This window comes from Protopterus annectens, chromosome 12.part0 (assembly GCF_019279795.1).
Source record: "Protopterus annectens isolate FY-2018-M chromosome 12.part0, PAN1.0, whole genome shotgun sequence".
Lineage (NCBI taxonomy): Eukaryota > Metazoa > Chordata > Ceratodontiformes > Protopteridae > Protopterus > Protopterus annectens.
In genome coordinates, this window is record NC_056746.1 from 1,255,491,197 (window position 1) to 1,255,518,507 (window position 27,311).

A 27,311-nucleotide genomic window follows, 5' to 3' on the forward strand; every position below is an offset into this window, starting at 1 on the left:
TTGGAGGAGCAAATTGTTTAAAGAAATGATTTGTTTTTGAGCTAGGATACAGAATCGGAATTGCCTTGACATAGTAAGGCCTTGCAGAGTAACTGTGGAGGCTGCCAAAAAAGGAATTACTAGAAAATGGAAATCAAAGTCTGAACCAACTTTACTAGAAGTAGCGAATATAGTAACAAATAAAACTGGAACTGGGATCTTCAGAAAAGAGTAGGAGCAAATTACGTAGGAAAAAAATGGGAATCATGGGAACAATACATGCAAAGGAGGAATGAGGTTTAAAAGAAGGCAGGATTTGAATGAGCTGTGTAATGTCTGACTGATAACGACTGGACAGATAAATGATGTATAATGTTTGCAATACAATTGTGTCAATGTGGTTTGTAAACGTGGTTTGTAATGTACAGTGTATGCAACTGGAACTGTGTCAATATGGTTTGTTTTCATTTATATAAATGTAAGATTGCCTACGTCATGTGTGATAATAAAAAGTTTTTTTGTTTTTTTTTTTTTATTAAAAAGAAACTGCACAACTGGTGAACACTGTCCCAGTCATAAAAATAACTTCAGGTTTTACAGCACAGACCATGACCCGAGTCATGACACCATAATTAGTAAATCCTAACTTTACCTTGGCCTGTACAAAAAGCCTTCTGAGAAGGTTAAATAAAATCGATAACTAGGTAAGCCCACTGGACAATGTCAGTTTTTCAGGGCAACCCACGACCAATGTCAGGTTACATAACTTAAAACAAAAACAAGCTGATTCTGCAGATATAGTTAAAACTATTAATGTGCAAAGTTTTAGGATGAAAAATCTCATCAGTGACAATGCAAATTTAATTAAAACAACGTCTCATTAAATATATTTCAAACATCACATAACACAGCCCATCCAATAGCATCACAGAACCAATTGATTAACATTTAAAAACATGAATCCTAAAAACTGTTAACATTAAAACAATCTAAGGTAGAAAAAATTATATATTTTGTTTTAATCACTGTTGTTTAGACTTTAATATTAGGTTAATGCTAACTGCAGCATTAATACCAGGAAAGCTATCTGCTTACAATATAATAATCCATTCTTATTCACATACCCAAAGCCTTTTATATCAAGACCTCTAAAAATTTTATAAAAATCTGTAACTCAAAATGTAAAATCATGATTTAATCCCTTCTCCATTTTGTGCTTTGCTAGCACATTAATTAAAATATTCCAACGGATTTCAGAATGGGGTTCGATAATACAATCTTTTAATTTTCTTGAGCACTTCTCTACATAGAAACTGTTGCATTTCTTGCGGGTAACCAAGTATAGAATATTAATATAATAGTAGTATTACAAGTAGCTGTGCATCTAAAGCTCAACTTTCGCATTGTCTCTGGGTGAATAAACATGTTGTTGGAGCAAATTACATTACAACAGCAATTATGGCACGGAAATGTTCCAAATTTCAAACAAGTGCAAGTTCCATCAGTAAAATTCATATCCTTATAACAGCTATTTCTTAATCTTAAACAGTCAGTATAAGCAAAGCTGGGTCTTTTCACCAAGAAGATCTCTTAGCTCTGGCATAGCTCTTAAAATATCCCAATTATTTATAATCAACTTCTTGACTGTTTCTGTTCACTTATTATAACTTGTTAAATACCATGCATTTCCATCTTGAAGCAGCCTATTCTCATTTACTGTATTCATACCAGGCTCTTGAGAAATATTTGTTCTTAAAAAAAAACAGGGATGGGCATTGCCATTTCTCTTCTTAAGAACTTCATCCATGGTATTATCAAATATATATATATATATATATATATATATATATATATATATATATATATATATATATATATATATATATATTATTTAGCACCATTCTGAAATCTGTAGGAATATTTTAACGTGCATATGAATGGATTATTAGATTGCAAGTGGATAGTTTTCCTGGTATTAATGCTGCAGTTAATAAGTCAATATTAAAGGCTAAACAATTGCGTTTAAAATAAAATGCATAATTTTTTCTACATTAAAGATCGTTTTAATATTAACAGATTTTAGGATTCATATGTTTTTAAATATTAATCAATTTGTTTTGTGATGCCATGTTATGTCTCAAAGTATGTAATCTCAAATTAATCCTAACTTAATGAGAAAGGTTACAACCCCAAAATGAGCTAAAAACAAAGCAAAGTTCTTTCGCAACAGAAAAAAATTTGGAAAATATTCTGACAGTATATGCAGCTCCAACAGCCATCTACGTTATGCCAGATCTAGCTAAACAGCATTAATTTGTCAAACATTAAGGCACAAAGCTGTGAAGTACACATGCATCAGGTGACCTCATGCAGAACTAATATATTACAATGCATAGAAACCAGCTGGAGATGGGTTGTTGCACTAAGTCTCTGCAGTACAGTGGCCTCTATATACCCAATATTCAAGAATCATATGTACTTTGCCCTCTGCAATGTGACAAAAACCTCCTGCTGAAACAGAAAGTAATATAAATGTTGCTTTCCAAAAAAGAACAAATCTGATCAAATGTATAGATGCCCTGGTTTCAAACAAGATACTACTACTTGATTTGGCAACAAAAAGGCCCAGCTCTGGGCTGTAATAAAGATGCAGGCTTTCGTGAATTCAACTCTGGACCCACCATACACCATGAGGTGGCTGCTACCCAGAATACTGTGCAAGCCTTAAGCATGTAGTGAAAAATTAATGTTCATCTTCCAGTTCCACACAGTAAACACTTATATGAAAAAAAGATTGCTTTTTAATGAATGCAGCAGCAACACTATCTGAACTGACAAAGCAAATCCCCTAGATAAAAAACGTTTAGGAAGCGTGAAGCACTTCATTTATTTCCTGCACAATGACACATATACCCTGCTTCATACAAGGAACCATCATGTTATGGCACATAGACTTAAAATCGCATGCCATTAAAAGAAAATCAATAACAGGATCGGAGACTCCTGTGAATTTTAATAAAGTAAATAAGGGAAATACAGCCCTGCATAAAAGCCACCAGACTACACCTTCTCTCAACATGAACTCACACTTCAAAAATACACAACTGGAGGTGTGAGACAACCACTTTGCGTAGTAACCACTTTATTATTACAAGGGATGCAACAGTCAGGACAGCAAGTACATTAATAGCATTTCAGATGCATATTTGTGGAGACACGGTGATCAAAGGTAAGTTTGCTGTCAACCTGTGTGCCTAGGTATCTCAACACTGAGTGAGTGCTTAGGGTGGTTCTATTGATTTGGCAGTTAGCCGGAACATCGCTTTTACCAAAAGGGATAATACATTTTTTTGCATTGAGTTTAAAGCTGTGACTTTGGCACCAGTCATTTGTTTAAGACCCTCTTGTAGATGCTGACATCACCTGGGGATTCTGTGATTGCTCCCAGTTTGCAGTCATCAGCAAAATTTCTCAGCCATAGAGTTGTAGTTTTTGCTTCTACTTTGGATAAATACATTCCAAACAACTGGGGTCCCAGGAATGACCCCTGTGGAACCCCACTGGTTACAGGTCTGCTGTTGGAGGTGGATTCCCCTATTTTGACTGTATGGGTTCGATCAGTGAGCCAGTTAGCAACCCACCTAACGATATAAGGGTTGATACCTAGCTGGGTGAGTTAGTCAATAATGCCCGATTGGGGAATAGTGTCAAAAGCCTTGGCCAAGTCCAGGCAGGCTGTATCCACACAGTTTTCCCTTTGTCCAGGGCTCTGGTGACTGTCTCGAAGAATCCACCAGGTTTAACAGGCATGACCTCACTTTGACAAATCCAAACAGAGTAGGGACAAGTGTTTGGAGATTACCTATATCTTTGCTGATAAGGTCCATGATGATTCCCTCCATGCCCTTGCAGATAAGGGTGAACAGGCTAACAGGCCTATAGTTCCTCAGGGTCAGTGGAGGCAACACCTTTGTGTAAGGGAATAACATTGGCAGTTTTCCATTCAGTTGGGACAAAGCCAGTGCTTAGACTATGAAAAAAAAAAAAAAAAAAAAAAAAAAAAAAAAAGCCCAATGGTATTGCTAGTTCTTGTTGGAGCCCATGTAAGACCCAGCCTGGGATATTGTCAAGTACATAAATATTGTGTTTCTGGCCTCAGAGACGGTGTGTACGACCTGCTCTCTAGAGATGCAAGGTGGGGCACAGCTGGAAGGAATGTCATGGTGTGTGTGGTGGATACAGGGGAGTGAAGTTTTTACAGAACCTATCGGCTAACAGGTTTGCTATGTCCACAATTTCAGTGTATGTGGTATTTTCAGTACAAATCTGGGTCTTCCTTTTTAGGATACAGATGTAAATAAAAAATGCCTTATGGTTGTCCTTAGTTGACACTAATTTGGATTCATAGTTTGCTTTGTAGGACTTCACAAGAAACCTTATTTGCTTGTTTATGCTGAGGATGGAGTGTTTCCAGTTTACTGCACGTTAGCCAAGACCTAGCTGGCACTACTAGTAATAAACAGACAAAGCCCACAAATGTCTTCACCATACATTTGCTAGTTAAAGCACGGAATCAAAGCTAGGAGCTGTTAATGAGATGCTTCATATAGTCCACTGTTTGACTCCCTCAGCCTCCCATCTGCATATCACGCAAATCTCAGCAAGTCACATAACCAGTGTTCTAGGGAAACTGGGATGGACTAATGGCTTCCTGAACCACATACCCAGTACTTTCCTATGAAACTAAATGGAGATCGCAATAAGTGCATTTGCCAAGCTGGTATAAATTCTGAACTACTTTTGACATCCTTGTGTCCATAGAGGTTTTTAACAAGAGACTCAGATCCCACAAACATGAGGGTAAATGAAATGGCAAAGCTCAAAAAGTACAGTTTTGTACCTACCATAAATGTAGATGTTCGAAGATCCACATTGCTGCAGTCCTTACACTTGGGTAGTCCGCTGTCCTCAGTCGGCCCGAATATCAAAGTATAAGGCTGACGTCGGTCAGGGCGCATTTGACTGACGTCAGGACGTCAGGGTACAAATGCGCATGACCGGCGTCATATCCTCAGTCTTTTCTTGCCCCAGATGTCAGAAGACCCTAAAAATAAAGGTCAAAACCAAAAGACAGCAAACAACCAACCAACCACCCTTGCACTAACTATATGTACAATATATACAATATACACAAAATGTACAACCCAACCCACACAACCACCTCTAACTACAGAGGGAAGGAGGGAGGGTAAATTGGACTGCAACAATGTGGATCTTGAACATCTACATTTATGGTAGGTACAAAACTGTACTATGTTCTTCATCTCACATTGCTGCAGTCCTTACACTTGGGTAGAATCCCAAAGCAGAGTTAAGGGAGGATGGCTAACTACAAGGAAGCAGGAGCTGCCAAAATGCCCTGCAAAACAGCAGTGGCAAAACCAGCCCTGGACTTAGAGTAAAGTGGCAGGTGATAATGCCTAGAGAAAGTATGCACAGAACTCCAAGTAGCTGCCTCCAAAATATCCTTGGTTGCCACTCCCCGCAAAAAAGCTGTTGAAGTGGCAGTAGCCCTAGGGGAATGAGGCCTAATCCCAGCTGGAATTTCCTTGCCATGATGGGAATAACAGAAAGCAATGCAAAACCCAATCCACTTAGAAATAGTTTGTTTTGATACAGGCTTGCCCTGAGAACTCAAAGCAAAAGAAACAAACAACTGCTGAGACTGCCTGAACCCTTTAGTTCTGTCCAAATAATAACGCAACTGCCTGTGGACATCTAAAGTGTGCAAAATCTTTTCCCCTTTATTTTGGGGATTTGCATAAAAAGTAGGCAAATGAATAGTTTGGTTTAAAGCCACACTAGAAACCACCTTAGGCATAAAGGAAGGATTAGTACGTAATGATACCCTATCCTTATGGAAAATCAAGAAAGGCTCAACCGCCACAAGGGCCTGTAATTCAGAAACCCTTCTTGCAGAGGTAATGGCCAACAAAAAAGCAGTCTTCCATGATAAATATTTCAACTCAGCAGTAGCTGCAGGCTCAAAAGGTTGTAGAGTGAGTTTCTCCAACACAAAATTGAGATCCCAAGCAGGAGTAGGAGTTTTTCGTGGGGGTCTAATATTCTTTGCCCCTCTAAGAAATTGCTTGAACAAAGGATGAGAAAACAATGGTGGGTCACAATCATAGTGAGCCGAAATTGCTGCAGCATGAACCTTAATAGAAGAGAAAGACAAACCTTTGTCCAGTAACTCAGTAAGATATTGAAGAGCCACACTCAAATTAGGCTCAGAAACATCAAAATCTTTTGCTGCACTCCAAATTAAAAATCTCTTCCATTTATCTGCGTACACTTTCCTTGTATTAGGCCTTCTAGCTTCCAAAATCACATTCAAAACTTGTTGTGGAAGTTGAGACCCTCTATGGTTCAAAACAGAATATGCCAGGCTGTTAGGTGCAGAGAGTGAAGTTTGACATTCAGCAAATGGCTGTCCTCCTGTGACAACAGGTGTGGAATCGAAGGCAAAGGCCATGGAGGTTTCCGTACCAGACTTCTCAGTAATGGGTACCAGTGCTGTCGAGGCCAATCTGGAGCTATTAAAATCATCCTTGGCTTGTCCTGTCTGACCTTCAGAAGTACCTTTGGGAGGAGAGGCAGAGGAGGAAAGGCATACACATGAAGATTGCTCCAATTGAAAGAAAGAGCATCCACTTTCCAAGCTGTGGGATGAAACCTTTTTGTGCAAAACTTTGGCAGCTGATGGTTTAGTGGAGAAGCGAACAGATCTATGTCTGGAGTTCCCCATGACACTGTCAATTTCTGAAATACATGAGGATCCAATTTCCACTCGTGGGGATCCATAATTAGTCTGCTCAACACATCTGCTAAGGAGTTCTGTGCTCCTGGCAGAAACCTTGCCTGAAGATTGAGCTGTAAACTGAGAGCAGTCTCCCACAAAATCATTGCTTGCCTGCATAGAGGATAAGAATGCGTTCCCCCTTGCTTGTTGATATACCACATGACAGTTGTGTTGTCTGTTAGAATCAACACCTGCCCTGGAAGAAGTAATTCCTTGAAAGCAATTAATGCAAACTGGACTGCTAACATCTCCTTCATGTTGATATGTAGATGTTGTAGTCTGACAGGCCACTTGTTTTGTATCCACTTTCCATTTAGATGAGCTCCCCAAGCTTTGTCTGAGGCATCTGTCGTTAAAATCTGACTCGCCTCTGGCCGGGTCACAGAGAGTCCCTTGTTTAGGTGACATTCCTGAGCCCACCACAAAAATTCCTTTTGAATGCAAGGTATTATTTGAATGACAGTGTCCAGATCCTGGCAGTGCTGTGTCCATACATTTTTGAGATACCATTGTAGCTTCCTCATATGCAGTTTGGCATTGGGAAGCACCAGAATACAAGATGCCATGAACCCTAAGGCTTGAAGGACTGTCCTTGCAGTCAGCCCGGACTGATGAGATAATTGATGGAAGTAAAGGGATAGATTCTTTTGTTTGTCCGGGGTCAAAAAGGCCATCTGGGATGCTGTATTCAGTCTCACACCCAGAAAGCACATGTCTTGAGAGGGTACTAGACTGGACTTTATTTCGTTCACAGAATACCCTAGGCATCTTAGCACTGCTATCACATATTCCAAATGATGAAGAAGCTCTTCTCTTCCTTGAGCCAGAATTAGGCAGTCGTCCAAATAAGGATAGATCTGTATTCCTTTTAGTCTGAAGAAAGCTATCACTGGAGCCAGAACTTTTGTGAACACTCTGGGCGCAGTAGATAAGCCAAAGGGCAATGCAGAGAACTGATAGTGAGAAGTCCCAGCTCGAAAACGCAGATACTTTCTGCAACTTAGTCTGATAGGAACATGAAGGTAAGCCTCCTTGAGATCCAAAGTTACCATCCAATGATCTCTGCCCAGCAGAGGTAAAAGCTGCTGCAACGTCAACATTTTGAACTTGGGAATGTCCAGATAAGTGTTGAGGATAGATAAATCCAAAATTGGTCTCCACGTGTTCCCCTTCTTTGGTACTAGGAACAGGCGAGAATAAAATCCTAGGCCCACTTCTGGCAGAGGGACCGGCTGTATGGCCCCTTGTTGGAGTAACAGAGAAACCTGTTTGTGAGCCTCTATTCTATGTTGAGGAGGAACGTCTGGCATGCCTTTGAAAGGAGGCAAGGTATGGAAATAAAACCTGTAGCCGTGGTGTATGATATCTAATACCCATTTGTCCTGGGTAATTAAACTCCAATTTTCTTTGAAAAGTGCCAACCTTCCTCCCAAAGGTGCTGCCAGACGAGCAGGCTCTGGCAGCTGAAAAGGTAGGTCATTGGGTCTGCTTACGAAAGGACTGACCCCTGCCCTCACCCGAAGCCTGTGCAGGAGAACTTCCTGTTCTAGGCCTGAAAGAGCCCTGGGCCCTGCCCTTACCACGTCTAGATCTACTCCTAGACTGCGAATCATAAGAAGGATACGTCCACCCTTTAGTAGGCCAATTTCTACTAAACTTTGGAGGCTGGACCTGCAAAAAATCTTTAACAGTCTGCATAGACTTAGCCTTGTCTTCCATTTTCTTTAAAACTGTCTCAACAGGAGGACCAAACAACACGTCAGATTGTAAAGGAGCATCTAAAATCCTTGTTTTAACATGTTCAGACAAATTCTGATCCCTCAGCCAGGCGTGCCTGCGAAGAACTGACCCAGTGGCAGCCACCCTAGACGAGGCCTGTACAGCATCAAAACCACATTGTAAAGAATGCTTACCCACCTGTTCAGAAACATACACTAAATCTTGCAACTCCTTACAAGCAATACCTACTACCAGAGCATCAACCTTAGACTTCAATTGTAAAAGGAGATAATTTTGGTATTTCAACATGTGAAACTGGCAATTCAGAGCCCTCATAGCAAGAGTGGAAGAAGTATAGACTTTCTTTCCCCATCTATCCAAGGCCCTAGCCTCCTTGTCTGCAGGAACCGGATTTTTAACAACAGAAGCCTTAACACCTTTAGGCCCCTGGCTAACCGTTTCTGGGTCTGCCCTAGGACTCTTAAAAAGATACTTATGAGCTTCAGGCACCCTGTAATACCTATCCGGCTTAACAGGAGCAGGAGGCAAAGAATCAGGATTAAGAGAAGCTTCTGTAAAAACATCTTCCACTACATCCAAAACAGGAGGTATAGCCAAAGGCCTATGCTGGGGTAAAAACAGAAATTCCCTAAGCCTTTTCCTGGAATCAGAGAAGTCCTGACCTTCCCACTTAAAATGCTCCCTCATGGAATGAAGAGTTTCTGAAAAAGAAAAATCCTCAGGAGGAGTAGCAGAAGGAGTAGAATCATCCACATCAGAATCAGAATAAGGAGAGTACTCCTGCAAGTCTTCAGCCGAAGACTCTGAAACATCTGAAGCCTGCTCAAAACCCCCCAGCTCAGGCTCCACCCTAGGTCTCTTATCAGGAGGGGGCATAGAACCCCTAATCAAAGTAATCAAATCTTCTGCCATTTTAAGCATATGCTACTTGGGCACAGTACCTGAAGAGCTAGGGGTAACACCAACTGAAGCTAAACCTGGCCTGCCCCTGGGGGAAGCCTTTGAAACAGAAGGAGAGGGTCTAGCCACCCTAGGAAGGGAGGGGAGTATAGTAACAGGAGAAGCCCCCTCAGCCTGACTAGTCTCCTGAGAGGCCACATCTTGCAATAATAAGGTCTCACCCTGGGAACACAAAGAAACCTCCGGTGGAGCCACCGGCTCCACAGACACCTCTAAAGAACCGGCGTCTGGTACAGACGGTTCTTCTAGCCTAGGCTTAACTGCCTTGTCCTTGCGCTTCTTCGAAGAAGCGGGCGTCGGAGCATCCGACGGCATTTTATAGTTGCACCGCTTCCCAAAGACTAACCTTGCACAATCCAACCTTCTCTTTATAGTGCGTTTATTAAATCTAGCACAAGAGCGACAGCCAACAACGTCGTGCTCAGGCCCTAAGCAAGGAATACACAAAGTATGATAATCTCTATGCGGTATCTGTTTCCCACAAGAAATGCAATTATTAACTTTTTCTGACATCCGGTAAATGATTGAGGCAAGAAAAAAACTAAAATATTCCCCAACGGGGTACTTAGCCAACTTTGAACTCGGTCTGAAACTTCTAAATCGAAAAATCTCAGAACGCCAACCGGCACTTGCAATACTGCTTCTGCATCGGACCATGCGGCAAAAAAGACTGAGGATATGACGCCGGTCATGCGCATTTGTACCCTGACGTCCTGACGTCAGTCAAATGCGCCCTGACCGACGTCAGCCTTATACTTTGATATTCGGGCCGACTGAGGACAGCGGACTACCCAAGTGTAAGGACTGCAGCAATGTGAGATGAAGAACATCTGCTCCACGAGTGTATGCTGTAAGCACGCGAGTACGAGTGTATGCTGTAAGCACGCGAGTACGAGTGTATGCTGTAAGCACGCGAGTACGAGTGTATGCTGTAAGCACGCGAGTACGAGTGTATGCTGTAAGCACGCGAGTACGAGTGTATGCTGTAAGCACGCGAGTACGAAAGTGTATGCTGTAAGCACGCCGCAGTGTATGCTGTAAGCAGCAGTGCGAGTGTATGCTGTGCTAACGCAGCAGTGTATGCTGTAAGCACTTGAAAGTGTATGCTGTAAGCACGCTTGATGCAGTGTATGCTGTAAGCACGCACGCGAGTGTTCCTTCACGAGTGTATGCTGTAAGCACGCGAGTGTTCCTTCACGAGTGTATGCTGTAAGCACGCGAGTGTTCCTTCACGAGTGTATGCTGTAAGCACGCGAGTGTTCCTTCACGAGTGTATGCTGTAAGCACGCGAGTGTTCCTTCACGAGTGTATGCTGTAAGCACGCGAGTGTTCCTTCACGAGTGTATGCTGTAAGCACGCGAGTGTTCCTTCACGAGTGTATGCTGTAAGCACGCGAGTACGAGTGTATGCTGTAAGCACGCGATGCAGTGTATGCTGTAAGCACGCTGCGGTGTATGCTGTAAGCGAGCGATGCAGTGTATGCTGTAAGCACGCGGTGCGAGTGTATGCTGTAAGCACGCCGATGCAGTGTATGCTGTAAGCAGTGCAGTGTATGCTGTAACGCGAGTGTTCCTTCACGGTGTATGCTGTAAGCACCGAAAGTGTTCCTTCACGCAGTGTATGCTGTAACGCGAGTGTTCCTTCACGCAGTGTATGCTGTAAGCACGCGAGTGTTCCTTCACGAGTGTATGCTGTAAGCACGCGAGTGTTCCTTCACGAGTGTATGCTGTAAGCACGCGAGTGTTCCTTCACGAGTGTATGCTGTAAGCACGCGAGTGTTCCTTCACGAGTGTATGCTGTAAGCACGCGAGTGTTCCTTCACGAGTGTATGCTGTAAGCACGCGAGTGTTCTTTCAGAAGTGCATGCTGTAAGCACACGAGTGTTCTTTCACGAGTGCATGCTGTAAGCATGCGAGTGCTCTATGACGGAGTGGCATCCTATCAAAGACTGTTCGCTTTACTCCCAACTGCTGACCAAAATAAGCTCCATCACCATACAAAGCCTACATTAAATAAGGCACATATTTATCAAAAGATATTCACAAATTCCAAAACTAAACAAACAGATTACACATAATACAGTTTCCCCTTGATGAAGACATAGAATGTTGTCAGACCCATTTATAAGTATTCATGTGCATATTACGCTGCAGGAGATATTTTAAACAAAAGGTTAAATACCAAACCCAAACTGGATTCTTCAAGTGATACCATGAGCTACTTTGCACCCAGCATATGATGCTAGCACTGGGGCTGAACCCCAACTTGCTGCACAGTTGTGCTCAACCCAAACTGCTCTCCTCACCAACTCACCACTGAAGGACTACACCAATTAACGCTATTTAGATTAAACATAAGGGCAGCAGGCCAATATTTTAGTAAGCAAGTCTATATTTAAGTTACAAGATTACTTGCATGCAAGTGCACATTCACCTACCTGTGGTTTAACGTTAACTTTTTCAACTGCGTTGTCATTCAACCATTTCACATCAACTTCAACATCAAAATGACCAATGTTGCAAACAATGCTGTCTTCCTTCATATGCACAAAGTGTCTGTGGAAGCACAAAACATTAAAATATTTAAAACCTTCAACTTTATAAAAAGCAGCTTTATACTAACAAATTAATGGACATGTCCTAACTGCTACCAGTCGATGTTCATGCAGAGCCCTCCCAGATGGGTCCAATACTGGGTTCATGTTCTTAGCCAATCACTATTTGGGACATGTTCTCAGATACACCTGCACATGGGGAAGCATGTGTACTTAGTGCTGTGGCACAGTATGAACCATAACATAAACCACCACGTCTACCAGATCATCCAAGTACGCGCCACAGCATCAAAAAACAAGATATGCCACCTCCACTGTTAATGAGGGATGTCTTAACATACTTTCCTGAATTACAGGCAACCCAAACACCTAGGGCTGGATAGAAGGGTTTTCCCAAGCACAAGTGGATGGCTGGGAATATTTGGGATCCATTCAGGGAAAGTTCCCTTGTAAATCAACTGATACAGCAAGAACAGTATATACTTATTTCTAGGAACAATACAGTTGCATATGGAACTTACCATAACAGAACTCTCAAGCACAGGCCAATTTAACTGCAAGTGACACCATTCTGAGTTCAAACCATTTGTTTACCATTTTCAGGCCAGATTCTCAACACTGACTAACTTCCATGCAACCAGCAAACACAGGACTAGAAAAATGGAATGGGGTGCCTGTTGAAATTTCAAGGTCTACAATTGCGATCTTCAGAATAACAAAGTTTGAGGTTGCAGTATTTGAGTTTCCTCCTACTAAGGCGGTACTGCAATCTCGAAAGAAGTAGCATAGATGTGGCGTAAACTGGGGTGAAGCTCCTTCTGCAAAAATGTTTAACAGCATTTTTTAAGAAGTTTGAATCACAGTTTGTGGTTTGAAGTGCTGGGATTCTGTGACAGGCTTCACACTTCTGATAAATGCATGAAAGAGACAGATATGCATGGCACAAGACTCCCTCAGATCTCACATGCATTCACTCCGACTCAAAGCTTTTACCTCTCACAGGAAGTGTGGCAGTCTTAAGCGACATCTAAGATTGCTTTTAAGATACACCGAACAAACACCCTGAAAAAACAAGGTAGTTTGTACACAGCGTACAGCAAGTTTGAGCAATAAACAGACATCCATTCATAAAAATGCTCAGGAGAAGTTGCTACATTTAGAAAACCTGGGTAGAACAGCCTTCCAAGGAGGGAAACTCTGCTGCCTTCTTCAGAGAGGCTCACTATAAAAATAACAGCTAGATTACCAAGAAGTCCTACAAAGTTACAAAATGAGCAGTATCCAAGGGATAGTAGAATTATCAGCAGTCATGTATAGAACACATTAGCTCTTGTTTTGCATATCTGAGGCAATGCACTCAGCATCATCCCAGTATCTCTGCCAAATACGCTTTCTAAAGAAACCATGTTTATTATCGCGTATGACATAGGCAATCATAAAATTTTAAAACTGTAGGATTGTTTTTATAAATGACAATTTTAGTTGCAGATCTGGTCATTGTCAGTCGAACATCACATAGCTCATTCAAACCCTGCCTTCTTTTAAACCTCGTTCCTGTTCTTCATATGTATTGTTCCCACAATTCCCAGTTTTTTCTTATGTAATTTGTCCCCCCCCCCTTTTCTAAAAATCCCAGTTATAGTTGTTTTGTCTCTGTTACTATATTCACCACTTCTAGTAAAGTTGGTTTAGACTTTGATTTCCATTTTCTAGTAATTGCTTTTTTGGCAGCCATCACAATTAGACTCAGCAAGGCCTTAGTATGTCTAGGCAATTCCACTTCTGTATCAGAGCTCAAAAACTCATTTCTTTAGTTACACCAATTTGTTCACCCGGTATCTCTGACAGAGTAGCCTGCAGGGAATCTAAAGTCTGCCAACATATTACATTCCTAGAAAATGTTCCCAGTTACCTCTTTCTTCCCCATCACACCTCCAATATTTGCTGTCGGAGGAAAAATTCTTGCTTACATAGGTATTTTTATACCCAAACAAGCACTTCCAAGCAAAGATTCTAAATCTTTACCAAATACAGTTGGGACTTGACATACAAGAAGCTCCCACTGTTGTAAATTGGGATTACAAAATGCCCTGTATGGGCCTCTTCATTCTTTTCATAATCTCTCTTCGCTTCATATTTTTCTTCAGTTTTTTTTTTTCTGTGACTTTCTTTTTGAGATGCTTTTCAGTTACACAGAAGTGAAGAGCCATTCACACTGCAGTCTAGTAGCTTGCTTAAACCTTAGACATTATCTAACAGTCCTTCAATTTCTGCCTTAGCAAAGAAAACAAAGGATGTGATTCAAGGACAGTTCATAATCCACTTCTGGGAGGAAACAAGAGTTGGTCCTTGGAAGCACAAATACTGATGAAATACTTCATATGAACCCTACACATCTTTGGGTATTGCAAGTCCAAGATCCTGTAAAGTAAAAAAAAGTGTTTGTGACTAAGGAAAAACTAAAGCAGAAAGTTTCAATGATACATCAGGACTGAACTCTGAACTCAGTGCGCAGGAGGAAAGAAACAGAAGGATCAGGCAAGAGGTTTTATTTACCATCAAAGCATTGGTCAACAGCAATAGCTAGCACAAGGTTTTTGAACCCCTTAGGCACAGAAGTTACTGCTTCCAAGAAAAAACGTTCCAAACAGATCAGTGGAGAGAATGAATTGAAGCTCAACTCATCATGGAAGGCCCCTTAATGTTAAATCCACACACTTTATACTAATCTTTGAACATTTTCAAAATGGCTCTGATTATCACAAAAGTCCTGTCTGTTATGACACTATTCCATTAGAGTGTGGTTAAGACACTGCATGATGGAATCTCACTATATACAAATTCTAAATCTAACAGAAGCTATTTAATCCCTTGATACTGTGATGTATACTTCTGCTATGTGTTAAAAGCACTCAGCTGGATTCATAGATGTCCCCAGTGCTGTGCATCAGTGGCAGTTTGGAGGACTTAGCTGCAGGACAAAGGGATTTGCAATTCATGGACAGAATCCATACACTTCATTCAGACATGAACACAGACAGCATCAGCCATGTGCTGCTGTGTTCCATCAGAAGTGTACCAGTAAGCAGGAAAATGGTGGTGTGTGCAAGAATGTGTTGTGGGAGATGTGCAACAGAACCATGCTAGCAAACATGGGTGAATAGATGACCAACCTCTAGGCTCCACAGTAACTACAGCCTGTGTCCCTTATATAAAGAGGAAGGGGCACTTGGGCACATTGCATCCTGCATACCCATTACAGGAATACAGCAAAAGGACCCTCTGCATACAAACACAAACTATCACCTTTAAGACATACAGCAAGGGTAGCATATAGTTCATGTGCGACCAGCACGTGGGTATTATATGAAGTCCTGCAGACTATTCATCCTTTTTTGAGAACATACTAAGCATTAGAGCATCAAACAATACAATTTTAGGGCACATATGCAGTGTAGACTGAGAGCCAGGACAGCAAGGCCCTAAAGTCATGTACTTGGCTAAAGCAAGTTACATGTCCAAGGCAGAGAGGCACTGGGCAGATAAGCATATGCAATACAACACCATCCTATAGATGTTGCAATTAATGCCCAAATACCTAGAACAGAAAGGTGGGCACTGAGTCAGAGACAGTGGGGCAAGTACTAAGAACAGCAAGTTGCACTTTGCATCCATGGTAAGGATCAGCACAATGGTACTATATAACATTTGTAATGGTACACTAAGCATATAAAGTGCTCACTGTTCGCAAACCTTCCCCAAACTGTTAGCTACAGGAAGGAGGGTGAAGGTCAAGCAGCTCACAGGTGACATCAGCTGCAGGAGGTACATATAATACACCAATGTGGCAGCATACTGAGCACTAGGCAGGGCACATCTGTAAGCACATGTGCAATTACACTCCTGCACAGCTCACAGCATGCATCTCCATCAAAGTAGGGCAGAATGCTCTACAGGGACTGATGTTTACAGCACAATGTAATCTACACTGTATTAACCTCATTACCATTCAGCAGTAATGATCTGAAGTCAGGAGAGCACAGGCAAGAGATCTCCAAACTGAACTGCCTACACATGCAATTATGCACCCAGATATGCAGAGATGGGACATTTCATGTTTTCATTTGGAAGCACTGCCACACATACTTTTACAGGTCTAACAATTTAGATAGTTTCCAGCACCCCACTGCAAATATCAGATGGTTCAATAAGCACACATGCTGGGAATGTGAGGAACCCCAAGCTTACAAATAGGATAAGCAGTCTTACTGGGACAGTGTGTACCACAGTTAACAGCATTGGACTAGCAACTCATCCATGGTTATTATTTTGCATGTCCAAAAAAAGAATGGACAGGAAATGAAAATGCCGTCTCAGCTCTTATCTATTACCAAAAAGCCATTATTAGAAAACTGGAACAGTGTGATTCTACCCATATGCACAGAGATCACAGATATGACAGAAGCATATTCCATGAAATCAGTATTGCATAAATGGTAAAATTACAAGAAATGTAATTCTGGCGTATTCAAAATAATGTCCTAGTGTAGAGCATTTTATTCTACCTAGTTTACTTTGTAGGGTATTAAAAAGCTGTGCAAGTCCCCCCCCCCCTAAATGCACACAGTTACTGTAAAGAGTTTTTATAATTCTTTAATCTTTTCCAGTCTTACATAAGAAAATCATATGAATGCAGAGACCTATTAACACAAAGTTTTGTTTGCTGTCAGTGACTGACTTCACAGTTTAGTAGGCTGGCTTGCATAAGTAATATAATATAATTAATAATAGTAATAATTAGTAATATAATTGTGGAGCGAACAGGATTCATAAAGCATATGTCAGCTTGTGAACTTTCAGCAGACTAAGATTAAGTTGTTACTACCTGACGTTTGGCTCCATTAGGATTTAATGCATCTTTTGATTTTTGTACAAAAACTTGTTACTTTTACAATAAAAAAAAGGAGTGGCTTCTATCTGCATTTTGTTACACAGTCATCTTCAATAGGATATTACCACCTTGTGACTTTGCACCCTTCATTCTGGCATGGCTTGTAGGATGTGTGGAGCATATGACAGTGATAAGAATTTACTTTTCTGTCACTGAACACCATGTACATATGCATGGATATGCATATTTATTAACGGTGTTAGTGATGAGCAACACTTTCCTTCCGTTGTGCTTCATGTGTACACATTTTCCAAAGTCTGTCAGCATTTGCACTACTGCATGCCAGCCTGTGGCTTCTGCAGGATTAGAAGCCCTTGCTTTCTGTACTGCATTGCAGTCTCTGCTAAAGGCTCAAGTGCCCATCCCAGCTGTCCCTGAAACAAAAGATCTATTATGTACATTGCACACAGCACACACAGCTTACACACACACACACACACACACACACACACACACACACACACACACACACACACACGCAGCTCACACACACGCAGCTCACACACACGCAGCTCACACACACACGCAGCTCACACACACACACACGCAGCTCACACACACACACACGCAGCTCACACACACACACACGCAGCTCACACACACACACACAGCTCACACACACACACACACTCGCACAGCACACACACACACACACACACACACACTGCACACACACACACACACACACACACTGCACACACACACACACACACACACACACACACACAGCACACACACACACACACACACACACACACACACACACACACACACACACACACTCGCACAGCACAGCACACACACACACACTCGCACAGCACACACACACACACACTCGCACAGCACACACACACACACACACACACACACACACACACTCGCACAGCACACACACTCGCACAGCACACACACTCGCACAGCACACACACTCGCACAGCACACACACACACTCGCACAGCACACACATACACTCGCACAGCACACACTCGCACAGCACACACACACACACTCGCACAGCACACACACACAGCTCACACACACACACACAGCTCACACACACACACAGCTCACACACACACACAGCTCACACACACACACAGCTCACACACACACACAGCTCACACACAAGCACTGTTAGCCCAGATGGTAAGAGATACCAAACAATTATTTTACCCTGTTTTGCTGTCTGAAAGATTTCATGTGCTACAGGCCTTTTGAAGCACTTGGCCTTTACAGCAAATACCACAAATGAAAGCTATGCATTTCAACTAGCAGGACTATGGTCCTAAGACTTCAGCTTGGAAAAATTCATTGTTCTGCCTCTAAATCCTCCTTTTTGCCCAGTGCTCTACTCTCTGCTTCTTTAGCTCACTGGGATGCTCCTCAACAGTGAAACACAAATAAAGCAAGCAAATCTGAAGCCATACCAAACCACAAACTAAATCCTTGTCCAGCTGAGGCAGAGGGGTGGGGTAGAATGGTATACTGAAGATAGTAGTCTAACATAGTTCTCTCAATAAGGCATGTACTGAACTTTCACATTTGGCATGATCTAGACAAATTTCTTCAACCAGCAAGACCGAGTTCTAGACTCATCCTCCTGTGTAAACAGTAAGTGTGCCCTCTGACTTTCTCCCAAAAAAATACCAGATTAAAAATCCAATTTCATGCCTTGCAAAATTATGCAGACAAGCCCATGCAACAGCTGCAAAAATCTACAAATACGTTTCTGAAAAAAAGACAAAGTAGTTACTATTCTGGTTAAAAATTGCTGCTGAGTTACCAGGCAGATCTTTAATACATTGTAAAAAAAAAACCCTGCAGTCCAATAGTCATACAGTTAAAGTGACTGAACACATCAGATTCAGATTAGACACATACAAGACAATCTTTTCTGATGGGTGTAATTGAATTTATATAAATCTGTTGTGTATATCCATAGACCGTGCAAGATATTCTCCTGTGCTGCAGTGTTCAGAAAGAAAAGTGCAGCCATTTTATTATATACAGTAGAACAGATATGTAAAAAAAGAAGTTATGTCTTACCATAACGTTCCATTTGAGTTGCTGATCTTCTTCCAGTCATCTCTGATGGGTTCGGTTCCGAGCCCTCGGAACTGAGTCGGCCTTATACCAAGCTTGCATGCACCAAAAACTCTCGAGCTAAGCTGCTACCCACAATGTCCTTCACTCAGTTACCACAGATCGAGTTTGCATGCAACATATAGAAGAAACAAAGTCGGAGGGCCATCTCTGCGCAGAAACCTTGAAACACCACAAGACCCAGAAGATCCGCCAGGAGCCTTTGGTGGGGGCCGGTGGGAGGATGGGATGACTGGAAGAAGATCAACAACTCAGATGGAACATTATGGTAAGACAACTTCTTTATTTGAAGTTGTTAATCTTCCTATTCTTCACTGATGGGACAGAATCCCAAGCTACTTGAGAAACTGGGTGGCCCCAACGGAAGAACATTCCTGAGAACCATTGAGCCAAAGGCCGCTCTTCCCCTGGAGATGAGATCCAATTTGTAATGCTCGATGAAGGTATGGGGTTTAGCCCAAATGGCTGCTGCAAAGATGTCATCCATGGTGGCCCTAGAGTGGAAGGCAACAGACTCTGCGATGGCCTTAGTTGAGTGAGCTTTGATTTCAGCAGGCTTAGATTCATTCGTTAGCGAATATGAGAAGGTAATGAAAGCCCTGAGCCATTTTGACAAAGTAACTTCAGATACTGCACACCCCATTCTAGGACCAGAAAAGGAAATGAAAAGTTGGTCCGACTGCGAATGGACTTAGTTCTGTCCAAGTAGAAACACAGTTGTCTATGAACATCCAATGAATGCAGACAGTATTCTCCCTTGTTTGAATAATTTGGAAAGAAAACAGAGCTCAATGGATTGGTTAATAGAAAAGTCGGAAACCACCTTGGGGAGAAAGGATGGATTAGTATGCAGTGTAATCTGTCCTTATGGAAGGTCAGATAGGGACTCTTGATGCATAAGGCCTGCAACTCAGATACTCGTCTGGCTGAAGTGACCGCCACCAGAAATAAGGATTTCCATGGCAAGAATTTTAGATCACATGTCGCAGCAGATTCAAAAGGGGGTAGAGAAAGAGACTGAAGAACCCGGGAGAGATTCCATGCCTCCACCGGCTGCCTGATAGGTCTGCTATGGAAAATTCCCTTGAGGAAGGTCTTGCAAAGTCCGGTGGAAATAAGCAGGACTTTATATGAACCATTATGGAAGTTGGAAATAGCTGCTACATGGACTCGAATGGTGGAAGCTGATGCACCACTGTCAAGCAACGCAGAGAGGTAATGAAGAATAGTAGCTACAGGAGTTGAAAACGGATTTGGCATCCGATTATGTGACCAGAAAGAGAATCTTTTCCATTTGTCCCTGTAAAGTTTTCTGGTGGATGGTTTATGGGAGGCCAGGATAATATCACGGACAGATGAGGAGAGGATTTCCTGCCTGGCAACTAACAGAAGTGGAGAAGCCAAGCCGTCAGCTTGAGAGTGGATAGATTCGGTGGAGTCAGCCCTTGTGGGTGAGATAGGAGGTCCTGACGAGTGTCCAGGATCCAAGCAGGTTGTAACAGGTGAGGTTGGAGGGAGGGAAACCACACTTGAGGCCAGAACGGGGCAATGAGGATCACTTTGCTTCTCAACTGAATAGCTTTTCTTAAAAAAAGAAGGCTCAGAGGTATTGGAGTATAAGCATAAAGGAGACCCGCGGGCCAATTGAAAGTCAAAGCGTCTCTCGGTGACTCCCCCTGAGGAGGAAAGAGGGCAAAGTAGCTACTGCATTTTGTGTTTGAGGGGGAGGCGAAAAGGTTGCAGCATGGCTGGCCCCAGTGGCTGAGAATTTTTGCCATGATGCTCAGATTGTGAGACCACTCGTGAGGACGGAGGATGCATCTGCTCAGCTTGCCCGCAATCACACTGGAGTTCCCTGGGATATGCGTTGCGATCAGAAAGTGGTTGGAAGCTATTGCCCAATGCCAGATTCTCATGGCTTCGCGACATGGGGGGGGGGGTAGGATTTGGTCCCTCCTTGTTTATGTACCAGACGATGGACATGTCTGACTGGATAGCAATCGTTCCTGAAGGAAGGAGCTGATGGAATGCTTGCAATGCTAACAGCACCGTTCTCAACTCCAGAACACTGATATGCAAGTTGACCTCTGTGCTGGACCACGTGCTTTGGACCGACTTCCCCTGGACGTGCCCCCCCCCACCCTATCATTGAAGTGTCCGTGGTCACCGTGGTGCTGGGTTGGGGAGCCTGGAAGGGGCGGCACCAAAGATTTTTGTCTGTACTCATCCTCTAGAGGAGATCTTGTTTGCAGCAGTTGGTGATGAGAATCTGTGAGCTCAGGGGATGAAGACTGGATATCCACTGGGAGAGAAGGAGCCATTGTAGCAGTCTCATATGTAATTGGGCTAGGGGAACAATTAGGATGGCTGCCGCCATAGACCCCAGAGCCTGAAGAAGTTCCCTTGCAGACCCCTTCCTTTGACACTTGAACTTGTGCCCTTAATCTCTGAAGCCTGTGAGGGGGAAGAGAGACCAGACTTGTTTGAGTGTTGAATACTGCCCCTATAAATTCCAATTGTTGTGAGGGCTGATGGTTGGATTTTTCCCAGTGAATGGTGATTCCCAGCGACTCTGCTAGTACTAGAGTGTAGCGGAGGGCCCTGACCAGGAGGCACTTTGTGGGGGCGGAGAGGAGCCAATCGTCTAAATATGGAAACACCTGGAATCCCTGAAGTCTCAGATAAGCTGTGACCATTGCTAGGCATTTCGTGAACACTCTGGGGGCCAACGAGAGACCGAATGGCAGGGTTCTGAATTTGTAATGATTGGCTCCCAGCCGGAAGCGAAGGAGACTCCTGGAGCGTTTGTCCATTTTGATGTAGTAATATGCATCCCGGAGGTCTATCGAGCACATCCACACACCCTCCCAAAGAAAAGGGAAGATGGATTGAATCATGACCATGCAGAACTTGGTTTGAACCACTGATTTGTTTAGCTGGCTGAGATCCACAATGGACCTCCAGTCCCCGGTCTTTTTTGGCACTAAAGAATCTTGAGTAAAACCCGGCACTGGTTTGGGGGGACCTGTTGGATGACTCGTTTTTAACATAGCCTTCTTATTTAAGAAGCTGCCTCTTCCCTTTGACTGGGTGGAACATCGGGAAGGGATTTTGGAGGTCTTTGGTAATAGATTAGGGGGATGTGATAGCCTCTGGAAATGATACTCTGCACCCACTGATCGTTTGTAATACAGAGCCAGGCAGCTGGGTGCAGAGAGAAACGAGCCCAGACTGCTTCCAGAGGAAAGCAATCGGGTAGTGCTTCAGGAACACTGATACTGTCTTCCCAAGAATGAATCTCTGGAGACTTGATTTCGGGGACCTCCTCTGCCCCGAAAGGGGCGTCTTCCATTATTGGAACCCCCTTTGCCTCTGGGGAAGCCCTCACTACGTGTGTCACGGAAAGGACTTTGAGACTTTGTGCCACATCTTTCCACTCCTCCGATTCCTGTAGGACCGCTGAGATTTGGAAAAATGTAGACCCACGGCAGACAAGGTCTTTCCGTTCTGCTCACACCTGGCTAAAGTGTCCTTGACCTTAGAACCGAACAGAGCAGATGGTTCGATAGGGGCATTTAAAAAGGAAGACTTGAAGGAGTCCGCGAGGTTACAAATGCGCATCCAGGCATGGCATCTCATAACTGTGCCTGCACCCGCAGCTCTAGCCACCCCTTCAGCTGCGTGGAACCGCAACCTCATGGAAGAGTTGGAAATTGACACTAGGGTGGCAAGTTGGGAATCAACTTTATCACATGCTCCATCCGAAACTTGACCCGCGAGGGTTCCAGAGATCTCGGTGAGAAGATCTCTCTGGAGCATTGTAAAATGTGCCAAAAAGTTCAGAGACCTGACAGCAAAAGTCACTGAAGCAAACACTCTGTTCCCTAACCTGTCCACCGCCTGGGACACTCTGTTGGGCAGGTGGACAGCAGGACTTTCCTCCGCAATATCCTTTTTCGTGGCCGCCTCTACCACCATAGCGTCTACTGGTAAGCCTCTCAACCAATGGGGTTGATCCTCTAGAAAGGAGAGTATCTTATCCGATCTCCTGGGAACGGCCTCATCGGTGTCAGGATTCTTCCATGCCCGCTGCACAACGAGCCTGACTAACTTATCGGCGGGGGGGGTCACCCATGAAGTAGAAGGCCAAGAGCGGAAGGCCTGCAGGAATATGGATTCTTCAGAGGAAGGGTTGGCGGTCACCCCTCTGCTTCAAAATTTCCAGGAGGTCTCCAAATGAAACAGTCAGGGAGTGACCGTGTGGACCCTTCCCAATCATCGTAGCCCGTACCTTCCGTGAGGGACTCCTCTGGGGAGTCCATGTGTTTCCTCTTACACGTGTGTTTCTGAGGAGGTTCTTTGGTGGGAGCATCCGAAGAAGATTCAGAAAATGAAATATCCTTGTGCAGGGCTCTCCTGGGTCTTGCGCTCTCAAAGTCCTGGGGGGGGGGGGGTGGCCTTTGATAGCTGCAGCTCAAAGAGAACAGGTGGCAGGTCTGACACAAGAGGATTGCTCGAAGCAAGCACCCTCTCCATCACCCAGAAAGCAGGCTTGTCTGAAGAGGAATGGGAGCCCGGAACCGGGGTCACACCCCGCTCCACGCTGTCTGCTCCCGGGGATGAAGCCTCAAGCAAAACCGGGACAGGAGTCACCCTCGGACCCGAAGACGGAACCGGTGACACAACCGGAACCATGGCTGGAACCATGGGTTCCACCCCCCACCCCCAAGCATGAGATTGAGGAAGGGTGGGTTCTGATGGAACAGACACCCAAAGGGGCCTCGGAGCCTCAGACACTGTTGTCAGCACCGAGGCAAGGGGTCCTCTCGTAAATGTCGGAAGTATGAGCCTCAGAGGAGAGTACGTGGGGGTTGCCGGGGGAATGGACCCAAAACCCCGAGTGGGATGGGCTCTAGGAAAACTTTTAAGTCCTCTGGCGGTCAGCAGCTGATCAAAGAGGCACACCAAATCCACTTCAGCTCGGCTCCTGATGGACTTTACTGATGCCCTTGAGGTGGAATCAGGCCAGTCCTAAAACGGGCTGAAAGCTTGTCCGGCAAATGGATCCACAGACTGGGAGCACTGGGTACATGATGTACTGAAAAACGGCACTGAAGATTCCAGTTTAGAAACAAGCAGCAGTGGAATAAATCGGGGCTGAGAGCGGGCTCGGAGCCGAAGTCACAGCTGGGCTGAAGATGTTGTCAGAACAGACGTCAGAGCGGAGATGGAGGACATCGGTGCCGAGGTAGAGACAGGCGAACTGGACGGAACCGAAGTTGCAGCGGGAGCCGTAGTCGGTGCCGGGACTGGTGCCGACGAGGCGATTACAGCAACTTCTGTTATGTACCACTGGAGCCAAATTCGGAGTCGAGGTGGTCGAAACCGAGGAGGCGATTTGATGTGCAGAAATAGTCTTATGGGTCTTGTGCTTATGAGGCTTGCCCCTATCACTGGCTGGTGAAGAGTGGTCAGAACGAGGATTTTTTTGTCCACAGAAGGAGGGGTTGAAGCAGAAATAGACTCCAAAAAGGGAGAAGGAAGCAGGCCCTTAAGTATTAACCTATTATGTCTTTCATTCAGTGTCCGCTGAATGAAACTAGCAGAAATATCACAGGGAGGTTTTGCCGATAAGTGCGGACCCCCAAACAATACACACATTCCCCAATCAGATCGCTATTAGGTAATTCACCACGGCAAGAAGAGCAGTGTTTAAAACCTGTAGTCCCTTTCTTTTCAGACATGACAAAAGAAGAGAAGCACACAATGCTAAACTCAGAAGGAAAGTTAGAGAGAGAGAGGGAAATACCAACAACGGTATTGGGAATACCACAAGGGTAAAGAGGGCAAATACCAATAATGGTACTAGAAAAGAGATACCTATGGGTAGAGCTGAGTGAGAAATTAGAGAAAAATAATAACTGACAAGAAAAAAACTCACAAATACTTACAAATTTTGAAAAATATACACTTAGTTGGAGAGCTTGATGAAAATACTGATATATGACTGTGTGGCAAACAAGATCGGAGGTAACCGAGTGAAGGGCATTCTGGGTAGCAGCTTAGCTCGACAGTTTTTGGTGCACGCAAGCTTGGTATAAGGCCGACTCTGTTCCTAGATCCCATGCTAAAGTCCAACAGCAGTGGTGCACAGCCCCTGCAGCTGGCACCAACAAGCAATCAATATAGGATGCAGCCAACATCAACAAGCAGATCCCTGGTTGCTGATGGACCCATAATGCAGGAGGCTGGGGAACCTCAAGGCCAAACTCTTAAAAGTGGAGCTGTTTGAGATAGAAATCGCAGCTAGCAAAATCAACACTTAAATTAGCCTTGATGGCACAGTCCCAAAATAAAGAGGCCCAAGAAACACCTGGTCTCTCTTGGCATCAAGACCACTGAATGCACTTTTGATGAAGACACCATCAAAAAATGCTGTGATCCCATACCTACAGAAAATGAACAGGGAGACCATAGCAAAAGAAAGCAAAAGAATATCCGTACCCACCCTAGAACTAAAGTACAAGACCCATTTCGATATTTCTGTGTAATAAGGTTCTCATCTTCCCATAGTCCAATTTAACTGCAACAAAGACTATAAAAAGGTACTAATGGCTCTAATAAAGCTGATGGACAAAGTTCGCTACAACATTAACGTACTGAGCTGGACGTCAGATAAAAAAATACTAACCTGATGAGATAACCTTGTTGGTCTGTCCTCCAACACCAAGTACCAGTTTGCAAACATACAGACACAGTCTTCCTCTGACCTCTGCTTCAACAGTAGACATCACCAAAAAAAAGCAGTTATTTCTAGTCTTCCCTGCTCTTGTGAGGGATCCCTCTTATCCCTGTCCTTACCCCTTCAATAGTGTTTGTTTACTGGGGTAGTGGACTGATGAAAACGGATTATTTTCAGATAAATACTGGGAGTACATCAAAGTGACAACACACACACACGACAAGAGAAAATAAGGCAAGCTTTTTAAAAGCAAAATATAGTAACTTAATATATGTAGTTTGCTTGAGGCAATATGTACAACATTCACAACAATAAAGATGTTAAGTCCAAAGTAGGTGTGCTACAGTGTCCTGGCTGAGCTCATCGCACACAGTCCCTGAATAATGACAAGCTTGATGCCTCAGAAGTGATGTCTCCTCAGGAGTCAGGTTTCTCTAAGCAACAGTCATTTCAAAAATCAAATTTTCTATCTTTAAATATAGATTTACCAAAGGCAATACACATATTGCACTTCTTTAAGGACTCAGACCTGAGGTACAAGACCTGGAGTAGTCAAGTACAAAACAAAGAGAAATATTGCAGAGAACCACCACATCACATAAATAAAATGAAAAACAAAACAATACTATGAAGACTAGTATTTGGGAGTGTAACTACCGAAAAAAAAATGGCTGGATGGAAGGGATTGGTCAAAAGGGGAGGAGCACCACAACTTCTTATAAAAAGAAAAAAGTATCAAGATAGGACTGTAAGCAGTCAAAATCTATGGCTGGTCAATAAACAACTAAATCAGAGTACTTCCAAGTTGGCTGCACACTGAACAACAGCTTAATTCTAGTTCTCCTAGTGTGAAAACAAACCAACAGCGAAAGCTGGTGGACCTACATTTCTGGGTAAATTTCAGTAAATAGCTAGTAAGTGCATTGCCCGGATACCAGAAAAAAAAGAAACACAAAGGACCTGAAGGAAAATCAGATGAAAAAGGTGAAGAAAAAACTGACTGGAAAAACTACTGCAGCTGTTCAGCAAGAAGAAGTGCACGCTTCAGACACGACTTCCAGTAACCTAGAGGGAAGTGTAAGACAACTGCACACAGACCTGGTTAAAATAAACAAAACACTGATGCAGTGTATCAATTGAAATAAAAGGCTGGAAAAAATGGAAGAAGCTTTAAACAAATATTCAGATGTGGTGATGAAACTGCAAGACTCAGAAGTCGAAATGAAGAAAAGATGGCTGACTGTACATGTATTTATATATATTTAAAAAAATAGAATTAAAGGGCACAGTACATAGGGGAAACCAGAGATTTTCTGCAGTACCAGAGAAGCTGGAAGGAAGAGACTGTACTAATTTTATGAAAGCACAAATAAGCAACTGGACTGGTATTCCACAACAGGGATTAATTGAAAGGGTACAT

At 43.3% G+C, this 27,311-nt stretch overlaps 1 protein-coding gene across 1 annotated transcript in view; it reads right to left on the bottom strand.

The window, feature by feature from the left end:
* The window catches only part of AHCY (adenosylhomocysteinase), a gene marked incomplete in the record, with an annotated part of 361,029 nt that overhangs the window by 59,940 nt on the left and 273,778 nt on the right, over positions 1-27,311 (bottom strand). Inside the window, 1 exon segment of the mRNA XM_044090274.1 lies at positions 11,979-12,096. Within this exon segment, the coding sequence (XP_043946209.1) occupies positions 11,979-12,096 (118 nt within the window).